At 37.5% G+C, this 18569-nt stretch overlaps 1 protein-coding gene across 3 annotated transcripts in view; it reads right to left on the bottom strand.

Annotated features, from left to right (window-relative positions):
- The window catches only part of MAK (male germ cell associated kinase), a 29548-nt gene extending 12469 nt beyond the window's left edge, over positions 1–17079 (bottom strand). For all 3 annotated transcript variants that reach the window (XM_087707470.1, XM_087707471.1, XM_087707473.1), the window contains exons 1-10: positions 16873–17079; positions 9675–9967; positions 8827–8881; positions 7903–8024; positions 6545–6624; positions 5000–5132; positions 4750–4921; positions 3514–3681; positions 1473–1793; positions 539–729 (exon numbers count right to left, since the gene is read on the bottom strand). In XM_087707470.1, the coding sequence (XP_087563596.1) occupies positions 539–729; positions 1473–1793; positions 3514–3681; positions 4750–4921; positions 5000–5132; positions 6545–6624; positions 7903–8024; positions 8827–8881; positions 9675–9775 (1343 nt within the window). In that variant the 5' untranslated portion in view covers positions 9776–9967; positions 16873–17079. The remainder of the gene's footprint in view (positions 1–538; positions 730–1472; positions 1794–3513; positions 3682–4749; positions 4922–4999; positions 5133–6544; positions 6625–7902; positions 8025–8826; positions 8882–9674; positions 9968–16872) is intronic.
- Between the last annotated feature and the right edge of the window lie 1490 nt (positions 17080–18569).

Genomic DNA, 18569 nt, shown 5'->3' with positions numbered 1-18569 from the left:
GTGTATATATGTACAATGACAATGAAGTATTTATAAAATTATATTAAAGTAACCAAAATATCTTTACAACCCCAAGGTATGTCACAACTTTTGAACACCCCTAATCTTTGGAAATTAAAAGCTGAAAAATTTGACACACCCTACATTTGTTAGTCCAAGAAAAACAAATTACCGAAGTGTAAATGATTATTGCAAGTCAGTTGCAAACCAGATCATCAATTATAGTTACATTTGAGGTGATAATTATTTGCCCAGGTACCTTTGTAAAAAAAAAAAAGATGCTAGCAAATGTCTATAATTATTTTCATATTCTGGTTAAGTCTGTTTCTTAGCCTAACTACAGCCACTTTAAGAGGCTGGCATCATGTCTGCATTCCAGAAGGATTTCACAATCAATCCTACATGTTGGGAAAATATAAGCTACATAGAAAATAGCATAAGATACAAATATTTAGCATTTATCAGGGCCTGATGGAGAGACTATATATATATTAATCACAAATAACCCCCCCACACACACACAAAAGTAATATCTTACCTAAAAAGTGATTCTTTTGTTTTCTTTTCATTTAACACCACAATGCTAGGCTTCTTAAAATAAGAAATTCCAAATTCTGTATCATCAAAATCATCCCAACTATCCAATGTCTTTAACATAGTTTGACCCCACCGGCGTCGATTATTTTTCATACCCATTGCACCATTTGAGGGTCCTATGGCTATGTGTTTCTGTTTTGATTACAAAAAAAGAAGAAGTTATTTCTGATATATTTTAGAAGTTTACATTACTATGTTGAACTAGAAAACCTGCAATATGTCTTGGGTGTGTGTTGGATGTGTGTGTGTGTGTGTGTGTGTGTGTTCGAAGGAGCTCTGAGTACAGAAATAAAATAAATTCTGTCTTCTTCTCATAGTAAAAAAATATAAAATACAATACTTTGCAAATACTAGAAGAGAGAATTATAATAAATGATTATAATCATACATGCCTGTGAAAGAATACAAATGCCAGGAACATTTGCTCCGGCCTAATTAACCTAGGATTGGATATGGAATGTATAGGAAAAAAAGAGCATAGCTACAAAAAGAGCATTAACAATAGGAAAAAAAGTATGTAAGAGAGATAAAGAGACGTAGTTAGAGGAAAAAAGAACAGGGAAAACATGTGGCATGCAGAAACAGCATAAACTACAGACGGAGAAGATTTAAAAAAAAATATGAGAAAAAGCAAGGAAAAAATTATAATAGTTCATGGAAGATAATGGAGGGGGAGTGCAGAAAACTGATTTATGAAGACAGGGTTAAAGAAATAATAAATAGTAACCCAAAATGTGCTTGAACATTAACATGTGACGAAATACTTTTGAATTCAGAGAATATATATGTAAAACTACCTCTCAAAGTGGTTTGAACCGAGCACTTCTGAAGCAATTATAGAACTTGGTCATAAGTCGTTTCTGAGTGCAACTTACTGATATTGAGTTTTTACTGATGGCTGGAAAGAATGTCTGAGGCTGTTGCTGTACTGACGGTTGCTGATTCACTGCATTCTGAGGCAGCTGGATTGACTGGAGGGGATGTTGGTTATTCTTGGGCAGACACTGAAGCTTATCAGTTACATCTAGCGAAGACTGAGATTCTGGCCCAGATACAGCTTCTAATTTTGGTATATGTTCAAGTTTGGGCAGAGATGGTTTCCGTTCTGTTAATTTGGGATATGGCTGTTTCTGATTGATGAATTGTGGAGGTGGTCCTAAAACCTGGCCCACTTGAAAGTAAGGAAACTTCAATGCCTAAGGAAAAAAAAACCAACACTAATAAGTATAAGGCAGCTAAAAGTATGCAACTAAAGGTCTTGCCAAATAGAGGGTTGAAAAAATATATATAGAAGGCTGTTGTGGCCCGGCAGGTGCGGTTGGAGCTGCCGCCAGACTCCAACAGCGAGGGGTCTTATGAGTCGGCCCTGGAGGAGGTGGAGGACCCTGGACAGGGTGCCGACTCCGAGCAGGGCGAGGAGAGACTGGTTCGCCACCAGGTGGCACTGAAGCCTTGGATCAGGAGAGGATCTTAATAAGCATCAACTGAGCATAATCATCTCCTATAACTACGCAGTTGTTCCTGCCGCCGAGTAGCCCTTTGATGGCGTGCATCCCGAAACAACTCACAAGTGTTTTTCTGATCACTCCCTCTGATCCAAGGCTCCAGCACCACCTGGTGGCCAACCAGTCTTTCCTCGCCCTGCTCGGAGTCAGCACCCTGTCCAGGGTCCTCCACCTCCTCCAGGGCCGACTCATAAGACCCCTCGGTGTCGGAGTCTGGCGGCAGCTCCAACGGCACCTGCCGGGCCACAACAGAAGGTCATACAAAATGAAACAAACCAGAGTTACTGGAGTCCAACAGGATTTTAATTTAATGGAAAACAAGACTACTGGAGTTTAGTGACTGAGAACATAAGCTTGGATGTTCAAATCTCCCATTAACCATAAACCACTTAAGTCATGCCTAAGCCACTAGCAATTTTCCAAAAATATTGTAATAATTTCTGTGAACCAACACTTTGCCTATGGCTTTCCCCTTCTACTTCCATAGAAAAAGTAAAGGTAAAGGTTCCTCTCGCACATATATGCTAGTCGTTCCCGACTCTAGGGGGAGGTACTCATCTCCGTTTCAAAGCTGAAGAGCCAGCACTGTTCGAAGACATCTCCATGGTCATGTGGCTGGCATGACTAAATACCAAAGGCGCACAGAACGCAGTTACCTTCCCACCAAAGGTGGTCCCTATTTTTCTACCTGCCTTATAACATACTTTCGAACTGCTAGGTTGGCAGAAGCTGGGACAAGTAACGGGAGCTTACTCCGTTATGCGGCGCTAGGGATTCGAAATGCCAAACTGCTGACCTTCTGATCGACAAACTCAGCGTCTTAAGTCACTGAGCCACCGCATCTCTTTCTACTTCCACATAACTTGTTAAATATAATTCTTTTCCAGTTCATCATTCCTGCCCCCATTTGGCTGAAGTGTAAGTTTGCCTGCTGATCATCAGTATCATCATCATCATCACCTTTAAAGTTCAGTACGTAAAAATGCATTTATGCATCTAAGGGTACTGTAATAAATAATATTTAAAATGTATTTTTGTTGACTTTTCTCAAATGCTCAGTGTACAGAAACTGATAACCATGCAGAGGGCAGTTTTTTCTCTTTGCTTATCGAAAGCTTTGAGAAACAATTTGAAGTTGTTACTAAAGATCAATAGGGAAAGACACAGACATAATTTTTGAAAAGTATCAATTCAGTCATTTCAACACCAAGAATGACAGATTCCTTGTTAATAACTTCCTGATTTGCCTAAAGCAGGATAGAAAACATGTAGCCTTCCATGTTGTTATATTTAATCAAACTTCAAATACATTGCAATATGTTTTATAGTTAATCTTATGAAATGATAGGATTTCCTTCCTTTTTAAGACACTTAAATATTGCCATATTGTTAATACCACAGCCCTGCATACCTGACTCGCTGTAGGTCGTTTCTTTGGATCCCAGTTTAACATTTCATTCATGAGAAACAATGCCTCACTGCTGGCATTTGGAATGAGAGTCTTTAGATTTATTGAAACACACTGAGGGAATCGGAAATTCATTGCAGCAGCAAGCTGGTAACCTTCTGGCCAATCACTCTGTAAAGTAGGATAATAAGAGTAGCCTTTAAAACTACAATAAGTCGTTTTTATTATTGATTGTCGAATGCCTGCAACGATTATTTTTTGTTAATTCGTTTAACTAAAACCCAGACCAGTTCACAGGCAGTTCTCAAGTACAGATTGCAATTGCAACTGGCAACTCTTGTCACTTAAGTGACATGATCACAAAATGTAATGATATATGAGAATGACCTTGAGGGACAAGGGGAAAATATGTTGCTTAGGAAACTGTTGTGGCCCAGCAGGAGCCGTTGGAGCTGCCACCAGATTCCAACAGTGAGGGGCCTTATGACTTGGCTCTGGAGGATGTGGAGGACCCTGGACAGGGTTCCGACTCCGAGCAATAGCAATAGCAGTAGACTTATATACCGCTTCATAGGCCTTTCAGGCCTCTCTAAGCGGTTTACAGAGAGTCAGCATATTGCCCCCAACAATCTGGGTCCTCATTTTACCCACCTCGGAAGGATGGAAGGCTGAGTCAACCCTGAGCCGGTGAGATTTGAACCGCTGACCTGCTGATCTAGCAGTAGCCTGCAGTGCTGCATTTAACCACTGCGCCACCTTGGCTCTAGCAGGGCGCAGAGTGGGTGGTTGGCCACCAGGAGGCACTTGAACCTTGGGCCAGTGGGGAGGAGACAAGGGAGAGTGAGCCGGAAGCCAGTAGTGAGTTATTCCTGGATGCACGCCATCGAAGAGCTAATAGGCGTGGAGATGAAAGACTTACCTGAATAACTTAAAACAACTTTCCCTGCTGGTTTCCCCATTGACTTTGCTTGTGTGAAGTCACATTGCAATTTGCAAACATACGACCATGGGGTGCTGAAACTACTATAAGTAAAAGCCAGGCCCCCAAGTGCTGAGATAATGATCACATGACCAGGGCTGCTAGGGCAGCCAAAACCTTAATAATCGATCTTAACCACCACTCCTTAAGCACCATAATTTCAAATGGTTGGTAAATGAGTGGTCATTAACCAAGAGCTATCTGTCATTTTAATTTTATTTGTACCAATTGTAATAATACGCATTTTCAAGATACTTTACCTTCTTTGGTGTTCCTAACACCTGGCAAATTTTGAAAATTTCATCAACTTCACTTGTTCCTGGAAAAAGTGGTCTGAGTGTATATAATTCAGCCATTATGCTACCAACAGCCCAAAGGTCAATAGGGGAACTATAAATAGAAGATCTCAATAAAACTTCAGGTGCGCGATACCTGAAAAAGATGAAAAGAAATAACTGATAACTAGTCAAGAGGCTTATAAGTGAAATCCCCATTAAAATTCACACTTACCATCTGGTAGAAACATAATCTGTGTATGGAGGCTGAGATCTTAATTCTCTAGCCAATCCAAAATCAGCAATTTTAACAAGTTCTGGACCCATACAAAGAAGGTTTTCAGGTTTCATATCTCGATGAAAAAATCCTGTAAACATGAATGTAGAATAAATAGATAACAATGGAGTGGATTTCAAATTCTACTAATAATAGGATTCTTTATTTTAAACTACACGGATTGCCATACAAATCTGCTTTTAAATTTTATTTTCAAACTGCACTAAATACAAACTTCAAAAATTTATCAATCAGGTATAACTGGGAGCTAACCTATTTCACTGATCTGGTACTAACAGGATCAAACTACATTTAAGTCACTGGGTCAACTGCATTTGATCCGGTTATCAAAACTTTAAAAGAGATGTTTGTTGATTTATAGAATGAAATTAAAAATAGTGTATGTTTAATGAACTAAACAAATAACTACATCAGATTTTTTCATGATTAAAATACATTTAGCCTAAGCATTATTCAGCCTACATTCAATGTAAACTTCTTCATGCCCCTTTAAATATTGCCAAAATTGTTTCTTTTAAAAGCATATCATTCCCAGCAACAATAATCTTTGAAATTTGTTCTCCCCTTTACAGAGTCAATTAAATCTTTCAATAATATCACAACTGGTATTAGAAATCAGGAATCTGATTCTTTGAAATAGATTACAGCAAGACCAATATAGGAGTAGGCATAGATCTGATGACAAAAGGATCATAAAATATTATAATATAAAGAATAAAACTGAGAGAAAAAAATGTCAGGTAGCTAACATTTTAAGTTCTAACAAATCAAAAGTTTCTCATAATAAATTTATACTATTCCAAATCTATACACTCTGCTACTAAAGGAGTATCTTCTATAGATTTCTACAATACTGCACCTAGCTCTCTATCATTTCTCTTGGTGCAGAACAGTGTAAAATGTACTGCCAGCATCCTAATAAAACAAATGGACAGGAAAATTTGTACCCTCTAATAAAATTTAGGCAGCCAAACATTATGATATATACAAAGGCATAGAATACGTACTTTATTCAACTTGGACACTACACAGTACACACTATGAAATATGACAGCCCATTAAATGTCAATAATCGCAAATGTGAACAAAGTGAATTAGGATAAGTGTGGTTTTAGAATAAGTACTGGCCATCAAAAACCTGATTAACACTTACAAAAAAATGTCCTAGGTCATACTTCCATTTGAAGTGACTTTTTGTGCCCAAGTAAAGCACTATTCTGGATGGAATCCTATGCAAAGAAATTGTAACATTTACAACCCACAATCGATTAATATAGTTACTGGGATTTAGGTTCCGGAACATTTGATTCTCAAAGTAATTTCATTTTTTTCTGAAGTAATTTATTTAGCAATTATTTTAAAATTTTTATCACTGGAATATTGGTACTATATATCACATGTCTATTACGTCTACTGTTTATAAAGTGTACATTAGCCTATTCACCCCAATACTACACAGTAGCAGCAATATACACTACTCACCATGTTTATGGATAAAAGCTAACCCTTGTAATATTTGATACATAATGTTCCTGATGACAGATTCGGGAAAGAGTTTATTTCTGTAATATAACAGATGAACAAGGTGAAGATAAACAGGATTCTTTTCAAATACAAACAAATATGCTTTACTATTTCGTTTATTTATCCAATGACTTAACCACTTTTTAAAAAATAAAAATCATTGTAACAGATAAGTGACCTTAAAGAATTCAAGTTTCAATTTTTTAAAAAAAAAACTTTATATTTAATACAAAATGCTAAGAGCCAGGAGTAGTTCTTAGTTGGAAAAAGGAGACAAATGCATTATTTCCTCTTTCAAAATCCTTCATAAGTTCAGCACATTGGAAAAATGTTTCAATCCTTGGATTTTATTATTCTTATGGCTTATGATGAAATAGCAATCAAGTATGTGGCTTATTTGGGGAGAAATCATAAAGAGGTTTAAGGGTAAAAATTTGACATTTTTAAAGAAAAAAATACCATTCAAAAGGCAATATTTTGCTATCAAATACCAACAATATAATCTGAGAATAGCATAGGTTCCAGGGGTTTTTCACTTTTGGCTTACTGTATAATATGAATTATGGTTTAGCAGGTTCCACCACAAAACCGCGGAGGACAAAATCGCACTCGACGAAAGTGCGCATTTGACGTCATCACAGCGCGACGAAAACATCGCGCTGTGATCGAAAAATGTAAAAATAAAGCGAAAACCTTACCCTAACCCCCCCAAACCTAACCCTAAACCTAACCCTAAACCTAACGCTAACCCTTAACCTAAAGCTAAACGTAACCCTAACGCTCTAAACCTAACCCTAACCCTTAACCTAACCCTAACCCTAACCCTTACCTTTATGTGAATCGGCTTGCTTTAATTTTAATTTTATTTCAATTTTTAATTTTTTTCGTCGCGCTGTGATGACGTCAAATGCGTGCTTTCGTCGAGCGCGATTTTGTCCTCCGCGGTTTTGACGGGTCACGGGTTTAGCAACCATTATAACTAACTTGGAGAGTCAGTTTGATATAGTAGTTAAGGTGCTGGTCTAGAAACCTGGCAAATAGACCCACCTTAAGAATGAAAGGTCAGATAACTTTGGGCCAATCAATATTTCTCAGGACAACTCATTCATAAGGTTGTTGTTGTGAGGCAAATATGAGAGAAAGGAATATTATCTATGTCCGCTATCTTATTAATTAAAAAAATACAGGTGGTTTTTTTAAAAAAAATCTAATAAATAAACATAAAAAATTATACTTTATTAAACTATTGTGTATGTTTTGTGATGCATAGAGAATTATTAAAGAATGTGAAAACAGCAAATTGGTTCTAAACATACCTGTCTTTCATTAGCTGATACAGATTTTCTTTCATATATTCAAACACAAAATACAGGTGGTCATTTTCTCGAATAACTTCTTTCAGCTTTATTACATTGGCATGATTAAGTTTTTTCAGAGACTACAATTCAAGACGACAAATAGTTTTAATGGGGGAGGTTAATTCAAACTTGAATAGAAGCATTTACCATTTATAAAGACATACAGATTTTATTTCCATTATGACTTAGGATGCAAACTAAACCTAATGTGTAGATCTTTAACATTCACAAAGTATATTGCCATAAAAACTATATATTAGTTAAATTTCTCTGGATGCCTTTCCTTCTTCTTTTATCTAGTCTATAGGAGAAGAGGCTAATGCTGGGAATGATTGAGGGCAAAGAAGAAGAGGATGACAGAGAATGAGGTGGCTGGATGGAGTCACTGAAGCAGTCAGCGTAAGCTTAAATGGACTCCAGGGGATGGTGGAGGACAGGAAGGCCTGGACGAATGCTGTCCATGGGGTCGTGATAGGTCGGACACGACTTCGCAACTAACAACGTACAATCCAGATAAAAGTATTGCTCGCAAAAACCTACACTTGAGAAGGCTGAAAGGGGGCAAGGAGATTCCATTTTAGCACACACAAATCAAATTGCATAAACTATTCTCCATTTTTTATAAAGCAAACCAAACAGAACAAAAGCCAAATTATTAGCCTTTATTCAGCAAATAACTTTCTTCAAAGGTACTTTAAGAAGCCTTCAATCTGTAAATGACTTTTATCAATACCAATTAGCCAAGTTCTTAACAATTCATTTTCTTTCTTTCTACATATTAGAGAAGAATGTTAATTAGAATAACAAATCTGGAGTATTTGCACTGAACATAACATATCAGGTCTAAATATGTTATTAAAATTATCATACTATCCTAATTACCTTAACTTCCCTCAGATTCATACATTCATCCCAAGAATAGAACTTCCTTTTCATTCTGAAATAAAAGTTAAAAGAAAACTTCAAAATAAGAGAATCATACCCCCCAAAATTTTATAAAACGTGTTAAAATATAATGAGTTTTAAAATATTATTACACAGGGTCTTACTTTAAAAGAAATCCAGCAGGAGAAACACCCCTGTTTTTGAGAGGTTACTTCTTTCAGAATTGAATAAAAAGATTCACCCAGCACCATTTGGACAGTTACTGTTTGCAATATCTAAAATCTCTCTTAATTCATCAACATTTGCTATACAAATTTGTGTAGCACCTCAACAAATTCAACAGCTAGTGAAGATTTATTATCTTCTATCAGTGTCACAAGGAGGGAATTCAATTTTTTTTTTCAAATGGAGGGGGAGGGAATGGGGACAGAATAAAAACCGCTACTTCTTCCTTATTTCCATCCCGCTAGCCGAAACCTGGCAGAACAATAAATAACCTGAAATATCAAAATGTTTTAAGGTAACAGGTTGAAGTATCCTCTGAGTTAGGCTTATCTCTTGCTGACCTTATGAAGAAATGCTGCCATAAAGTAAGATGACTAGTTTAGCTAACCAGCGTATGTAAGAGAGTGTAATTGTCAGTTTTAGAAGCCATATTAACACGGGATTTGGGGTTTTCTGGAACACTCACAGTAATTCAGAAAAGAAAGGCCTGGGCAACAAAATGGGGGAAAAGATATGACAGCACATCCCTATAATTTGATCACACGGAGATCTCAGAAGCTGATATGTATAGGACTGTGCCGTTAAGTGTTAAATGAACATGAGGATATAATGACACATACCTTTTGATGGCCACCAGCTCCCCTGATTCATTGCTCTTCCCCATCAGAACACTGCCATAGGTTCCGTCCCCAAGTTGCTTCAGAGTTGTATAACGATTCATTTTGCAAAAAGTAAGGTAGCCAAATGCTTAAAAATTCCTGAGTGTTTCTTTATTCAGAATGGTGCTGTTATATGAGTAAGTGAACTGTCATAGTAGTTGCTTAAGTCATCAGTCTTCTTTCAATATTATAACCACTCTATCCAGAAATAATATAGTAGCAAATGGAGAAAAGCTGCCATCCTTACATGGATCCTTCATAACAAAACATATTATATAGGAAATGTTAAACATAACAAGGCAGTATAAGTTATACAACACAGGCAGTATAAGTTATACAATATGAACATTTAAATGAAAAAAGCTGAACCAAACTCCTTAGGACTGGTATATTAATGATTTGCCTGCACTACTGTTTTTGAGTGCATCATCCTATTATTTCTGTGCATGTATTATAGCAGCATCCATAGATTAAATCCAGACTGGATTACTGCAATGTGCTCTACATGGGGCAGCCCTTGAAGAGTATTTGGCGACTTCAGCTTGTCCAGAATGCAGCCGCGCGAGTGATTGTGGGTGCACCTCGGTTCACCCACGTAACACCTATCCTCCGCGAGCTGCACTGGCTGCCTATTGGTCTCCGGATACGCTTCAAGGCACTAGTCGTCACTTATAAAGCCCTACATGGTATTGGACCTGGGTACTTGAGAGACCGCCTACTGCCAATTACCTCCAATAGACCGATTAGATCCCACAGACTAGGCCTCCTCTGAATTCCATCTGCCGCCCAGTGTTGACTGGCGACTACCCGGAGGAGAGCCTTCTCTGTGGCTGCTCCGACCTTCTGGAACGAACTCCCCGTGGAGATTCGTACCCTCACCACCCTCCAGGCCTTCCGCATAGCCCTTAAGACCTGGCTGTTCCGAAAGGCCTGGGGCTAAAGATTCGCTGCCCCTATCTCGAATGGTATGATTGTTGTGCTTTTTAACCATGTATTGTTCGTGTTGTTTTTAAACTGTCTGTATTCCCCCTTCCCTTGAGTTGTGAGCCGCCCTGAGTCCCCTTAGGGAAAAGGGCGGCATACAAATGAAATAAAACTCAAACTCAAACTACAATTGAAAGACCAACTTGGGAAACTTGACCAACTGCGCTGGTATCACATAAAATACTAAATTAACATTCCTAATGTAAAATTGTCATTCAATGAAGATTGGACTAAAAAAAACCACAACTTTCTTGCAAATGTAAATACAGGTAGTCCCCAACTTACAACAGTTCACTTAGTGACCAAAGTTACAACGGCACTGAAAAAAAGTAACTTACGATCATTTTTTCAGGTACAACCTTTGCAGCCTCTCCATGAGCATGTCATCAACATTCAGATGCTGGGCAGCTGGTTTATACTTATGACCGTTGTTGTGTCTCAAGTTCATGTGATCACCTTTTGCAGCTTTCTACTAGCAGTGAATCGGGAAGCCAGATTCACTTCACCGCGAGGTTACTAACTTATTAACTGCAGTGATTCACTCAACAACTGTGGCAAGAAAGGTTATAAAATGAGGCAAAACTCCCTTAACAAATGTCTCACTTAACAATAGAAATTTTGGCCTCAATTGTGGTCATAAGTCAAGGACTACCTGTATCCTTCTTTACCTCTCCAGTTGCACAGGACTCTGTCTGTATTCCGAATCTATTAATATTGGTTAAGGCACCGGGCTAGAAATTATGAGATTGTGAGTTCTAGTCCTGCCTTACCCATGAAAGTCAGCTGGCTGACCTTGGACCAGTCATTTTCTCAGCCCGACCCACCTCATAGGGTTGTTATTGTGGGGAAAATAGAAGGATGGAAGCGTGTTGGATATGCCTACCGCTTTGAATGGTTTATAATAATAATAATAAAGGCGGGATATAAATATATATATATATATAAATAAATAAATAAATAAATAAAATAAAAAAAAGCAAACAGGCAAGAAGACTATACTTTGTGTATGAAATATACCCAACATAATGATTATACACGTTAGAATTATATATCTACACATGGAGAAGTAGCAAGGCAACATATGCTTTTTATCAATGTTTGATTAGTTTTAAAGAGGGAGAAATGTAATAAAGCGGTTTAATCACATTTCTTTGACGTATTTTATTCATAATATTTTTATGCAAAGCTTTGTTTTATATATTATAATAAAATGAAAGGAAATACTGATAAAATGAAATATTGAGGTTGTCATTAATCTATACTTGAATCCACAAAGGAAACTCATACGCAATAAGATTCAACTGGGTACATAAGGTGTGAGCAAAAGTGAAACAAATATTGGAATATATACAGGGTTTTCTTTTAGAGATTAGAAGTGGAAATTTAATTTAAATGCATTTTACTGCAGATAATGTTATTGTATCTGTTTAGTGACATAATAGAGGTAGTATAGAAGAGGGTTTGTAGGGTATGTAGACTGAAAAAGGAGCAAGGAGCAAAACATAACTATCCATTTATTATTTAATTCTATACCTGAGTCTCCCTATTTTAATAATTTTAAATACTCTGCAAGTATTTCTTATTATTATTCTATCAGGTAACCACTTTGGGACCACAGAATATTCTATACAGACCCACAGAGTATTCTATACAATCTCATCTGACTCATATGCAGAATTGGAATATTCCCAAGGCAACATCTTGGAGAAAGAGGAAAAGAACCTACTGTAAACAACAGATTGTTCCTTATTGTTGAGAACGTGCTACTAATAATCTACTCAAGTAGCATTAAGAAAGGATTACTGGAGAGGACAGACAGAGGACATATTAGCACAACTCAGAAATGCCTAGCAGTATGAGAAAATTCAGGAACAAAAAATAATGAATTAGAACAATGAGTTTTAATGAGTCAGCTGATATTAGTAATTATTTCAATTGATAATAATTGTAAAACCATTATTTTAAGACACAATTCTGTACTTATAAAAGAACTTAATAATTGAAATTCCACATGCAAGAACACTGTATTTTTTAAAAATGACATATTTAATGATACAAACTACAGGTAGTCCTCAACTTACAACAGTTCATTTAGTGACTGTTCAAAGTTATGGCACTGAAAAATGTTGACTTATGACCACTTTTCATAGTTACGGCCTTTGCAGCATCCCCATGATCATGCGATCAAAATTCTGATGCCTGGCAACTATTTATGACCGTTACTGTGTCCCAGGATCATGTGATCACATTTGTGACGTTCTGACAAGCAAAGTCAATGGGGAAGCCAGATTCACTTAACAAGCAGGTTACTAACTTATCAACTGAGGTGATTCACTTAACAACTGTGGCAACAAAGGTTGGGAAACTGGGCAAAAACATAGGTGGGCTTTACTTAATTTAACAACCGCTTTGCCTAGTGCAGAACTAAAAATGTGTGCATGTGCGCTTCGCTCGTGCATGGAGCTTCCGCACTTGCACTCAGCTTCAAAGACAAAGCGATTCATGCGCATGGCTTCCAGCACACCTTCTTGGGCAGCTATGGTGAGCAGAGCGGGCGAGGCGTGGAAATCAGCTGTGCTCTGTGGATGAGGCGAGTGAACCAGAGAGTGAGATATATAGGATGGAATAGCACCGGGGGTGGAGGTGCGCTCAGCCAGTGGTTGGAACTACCGGTACAGGTGAACCGGTCCAAACCAGAAGCAGCCCACTTCTGGGCAAAACTCACTTAACAAATGTTTCACTTAACAGAAATTTTGGGCTCAACTGTGGTTGTTATATCGAGGACTATCTGTATAAAAATTCATTTTCAGTTGGCAAGGCTGGGTACAAAATAATACCATACCAAACTGAACCCAGATCTGTGCAATATTTTCGATCTGAAGGCCAATTCTGTAAATGTTAACATTCTGACTAGGTGGCACTCAAACAACAATGTGCCCTGCCTTCCCACTCGCCTTCCAACAGATCAGATCAACCAATCAGCCTGCAGAATGTGCATTTCTACCCAACGCATAATTGAGAATTGGGAAGTGTGTGTGCCGGCCCATCTACAACCATCTGCAACCTACGCTTCCCCATCAACCCTTTAGCAGTGTAGGTGTGTGTTGGCACCTAAACATAGTTGCAGACAAGTTTAAATTGAGCTTAAATAGGCAAGTGTGCAGTTTTCTTAACAACGTTCTCAAAAATGGTTTGCCAATGTCTTTCTTCTACGGTTGAGAGTAAGTGACTGGCCCAAAATAATCCCATGAGGTTCCATGCCTATGGAAGGACTAGAATGTAGGCTCTTGGTGCAATACTTTAATCTCTAAATAAAACTATTAAACAGAAACAGCAAAAAGTGATAAACTCATTTATTTCTACCTTGTCCTAATGAAAACTTTACATGCAACATTCCATAGCAACCTTGAACTGGAAGAAATTCAAGGAAAATAACTGCATAACGTATTATTGTCAAAGACAGGGAAAGATAAATTAAATATCCCAAATCTGGATTGTATCACTATGTGAATAACTGTTTGCTCAGCACAGGTTCCACTAAAACAGATTATTCCCAGATTCTGGCTTTCTGTTGGTATAATGCAAAGGCTGATTAATATTCTCTAATATTTAATGATATTTTTTTTAAAAAATGGGCTGAATGACTGTTTCTATGTATAAAATATATTTCCTTATTTCTGTTTGAATTTGGCTGTGATTTTTAATATTAAAATAATAATTAAAAAACAGCATGTTAACAAGTACAGTTACCATAGTCTATGGAGATCATGCTTATAAGATGCTTTAAGATATATAAAGCTTTTCACATAAATCTCATGCTGGACTCCTAATGCTTAATCCTATAAATAGCAGGACCAGCAAATCAGTGGACTGTGCTATTAACTCTGAAATATGCTAGGTTAATACTTGATGGGCCGTACAGAAACTTTTATTTTTTATAAGATATACCCTATGGATGCTCAATTTTACTTTTTATTATACTTTTTATTTTTATGTTTTCTCATTGAAACAGTAAAACAAAATAATTATGTTTTAACAGAAGTTTTAATTCTCACAAACAGAAATCAAAGGCAGCCTTCATACATATTATGCAAGTAAAAGCCCAGCTATTCTCATATTGCAAAAATATTTGCCTCTGACTTCAAGAGTGTTCATAATAGCTACACAATGTTCATTATTATTATATTTTGTTTTTAATCTGGAAATAATTTTAAATTTTTGTTCAAATGCTAGGACTGATGGAAGGTAGCCACAAATGTATATTCATAAAATATACTTTTTTAAATATGAGACCAGAAAAATCTGTTCCTTCATATATAAATATACAATAAAATGCTATGAAAAGACAGCTAAATGCTACAATCTCAAAACTCTGCTATTAACAATTATAAATTGAAGGTGTTTTGATTTATGAAAAAAAGAAATGTATCTGAAATGAGCAATTTCCTTCTGTCTTCTTCCTTGTTTACTTTTGCAGGATAAACTGTTGTTGTTGCTAAACACTGACAAAGTGTTACCAAGGTAGTAAAACAGATATTGCTCATTTACACAGTCCTGTGAAAGCTAAAGTCTTCTTTAGACTTATGACTAAATGACATGAATTAAACTTTTTTTTGGTATCTGTACATCTGTCATCATTTCTATATTTTCCTGAAAAATTAAGAAGTTTTTAAAAGCTTTCCATTCCACAATATTTTCTTCACTTATTTAAAACTATTTTCTAATTTCAATGGAAGGTGCACTTCAGTCCTCTGAAGAATTGGGTATACCTATCAAATACTATGTAGAGTTATGCCTACTTGTGCAAAATGAAGTTAAAATACTGGATTTAATCCTTTTCAGTAATAAAAATACATAAAGCTTACAGAACTTTTGAACAAAATTCATTAACTGAATCACCAGATTACTTCATTAAATTCCTCACCAAATTGCAGGAAGAAATATTTAGGTAAGTTCACAGTAATAAATCTGAACAGTGCAGTCTCAGAACAAGTAGATGTTTAATATTTTGTTACACATAAAAGATTAGCGCCATGTAACCGACTGTGCTTCATTCTGATCAAATTATATAAATGTACAAAGGAAAGAAATATCTCTCCTATTGTAGAATCAGTGCTTCATCTATGCACAATAATGCTAAGATCAAAATTCTCCGACTCCACACTTCATAGTGTGATTACAAATAATTATTTTGCAACAATGTTAACAGTTCAAATGTGCTAATTAGGCTCATATAGTTCACCTATGAAAATGTTTTTTTCCTTGTAAAAAGCAAAGGTAAAATCTATTCTAACTATTTCATAGTCACGCACACCTACTTTATACTTACAAAATAAAATCTACTGAGTGCAGATGACTCTAAAGGACTAGAGACATCTCTTATAGAACAATCATATTGTCAGCAGAAGTGTCATTAGATTATTAAGTAAATCCCAGGGCACCCATTATTCCAATTGTCATTCCAAGACAGGATAGTCCTCTGTGATTATCACAGATATTTTCCTAGTTCAAGAAGTTGTTGGGGAAATAAAATATGTTAAATTAAAAAAAATCACTGCCTTGGGCTTTTTGAAGCATAATCAGTAATGAATAAAGTTTTGAGTTTGAGTTTATTTCATTTGTATGCCGCCCTTTTCCCCGAGGGGACTCAGTATCATCAGTAATGAATAAATAAAATTGGGACGTTATTGCCTCTATTTAACTGCTGCCCATTGAAACGTAAAGTTTTAGAAAGTTTAGTTTTCGACCCTCAACCCAAACAATTCCATATCCCTCTCGTGCATAGGCTTATTCTCAACTTAATAACGGCTCGAGGGGCAAAACTGAAAATAAAGCGGCCGAGTCCTTCTTTTGATCAGAGGTGCACAACATCAAATTGTAATGCAATAGTACTTACACCTAAGAGAGAGAGAGAGGGAATAAATCGACCTGAAGATGACTAAGTAAGTTTATTCTTGTAGTACAGCGAAAGACAACTGGTTAGTCTCTACTTTTGGACTTCAATTCCCATCAGCCCCAGTCCCCCCATTGTGGAAACCGAAGCCCAAAATATTTGATGAATCCGAACTCGAGTCCCGAGGGAAAACCCAGCCCTGTTTCGACGCGCCGCGACCGCCCAGCCTCTCTCCCTCCCCGCCATTCTCTTCGCCCCGTCACTATTACTCCGCGCACTCACTGCTGAATTCTTGGCCGCCCAGGGAGGGTCCAGGGCCGCCGCCGCCTCCTCCACCGGAGCCTCCTTTCCTTAGCTGCCTCATCCCACCTCCGAACCGTCGGCAGCTCCCTCGACACTAGCCAGGCCGGGCTCCGGCACCGACTCGTCGCCTTGGCAACAGCCTTCTTAGCGAATCCCCAAGCGAACGTGCCGCCGACGCGAGCGAGCCGCGAACGGAGTGGGCGGGGCTTAAAGAGGAGGAGGAGGAGAGAGGAGGAGGAGGAGGCAAAGCCGGGCGTGGAGCGAGCCGCGAACGGAGTGGGCGGGGCTTAAAGAGAAGGAGGAGGAGGAGGCAAAGCCGGGCGTGGAGCGAGCCACGAACGGAGTGGGCGGAGCTTAAAGAGAAGGAGGAGGAGGAGGAGAAGGCAAAGCCGGGCGTGGAGCGAGCCACGAACGGAGTGGGCGGGGCTTAAAGAGAAGGAGGAGGAGGAGGAGAAGGCAAAGCCGGGCGTGGAGCGAGCCACGAACGGAGTGGGCGGGGTTTAAAGAGAAGGAGGAGGAGACGAAGAAGAAGGCAAAGCCGGGCGTGGAGCGGAGAGGGGAAAAAAACAAACACGTCGCGTTCGCTTCGAGTTTCTGATTGGCTGATTCGGAGACGATTCCTGACCAGCCCACCCACCCCCCGCCGGGTGACGCCTGCGCAGATGACGCGGTTTAAATCCTCGCTTCGCGCTGAGGGGCGGTTTGGGAAGGAAGCTTGGAAAAGCCGCAGGAATCTTTTTGGCTGGCGATTATCACGAATTCTTTTTTTTTTTTTGGAGTTTGTTTTTATTTTTAAACATAAAAAAACAACATAAAAAAATTCTCATCCATTACATACAGCCTGTCGTTTGGTTACAAGTGTTTTTGCATCCATATTCTCAATTACATTTACAATCACAGATTTTTCATCTAGTATAACTAGAGAGATACCTCACTTTCATTGTACAACGTATATTCAATTACAATTAATTTTTTTCCAATAAACCTAATTCCCTTACATTCTTGATTGTCTGTTTAATAACAATATACCTTTATATAATCACATATCCCGATATGAAAAAGAATTACCAACCATTTATATTTGTATATCACTGTTTTCAATTATGTATAATCCCACCAATCAACTATTGAATATGCTCATGTTCATTATTGTCCTTGTACATCATACATTCAAACAAGGATGTTATTCCTTCATTTTTCAACAAGGTATTCTAAATAGTCACTTCATATATTTACCAATTTTTAATTACTTCCTTATTAAAATTATTTATCAACAACAAGATATCTTTATAATATATACTTAAAGTTATACATTATATCCTGTATCAAGTATATTCATTGTTATCCTTATCCATTTTAAAACAAAAGTTCTAAAGTATTCAATTCATATATGTATCAGTCTTTCATTGTATCATTGTTGGTCTATTTCCCAGCATAATTATATTATCACTTAACTCCTTCAGTTAAAACATAAGTAAAACATTTTTCATTTCCAGGTTTTTTCCCCCAGCCACTGATAAAACAAGTCCCATATCTTATAAAATTGCTGCTTCTTCTTGTTCTCTGATTTCAAAATCACGAATTCTTTATTTGCTCAAATGTAATAGAATTAATTTTTACGTACAACTTTCTAGATTCATTGTTTCTCAACTTGGCAACTTTTCCAGCATGCTGGC

Source organism: Thamnophis sirtalis, unplaced genomic scaffold (genome assembly GCF_051295495.1).
Source record: "Thamnophis sirtalis isolate CommonGarterSnake01/CBP01778 unplaced genomic scaffold, rThaSir2_p1.2 scaffold_2, whole genome shotgun sequence".
NCBI classification, from domain to species: Eukaryota; Metazoa; Chordata; class Lepidosauria; order Squamata; family Natricidae; genus Thamnophis; species Thamnophis sirtalis.
Note: the sequence above shows the minus strand (reverse complement) of the source record. Positions and strands in the feature narration are given on the sequence as shown.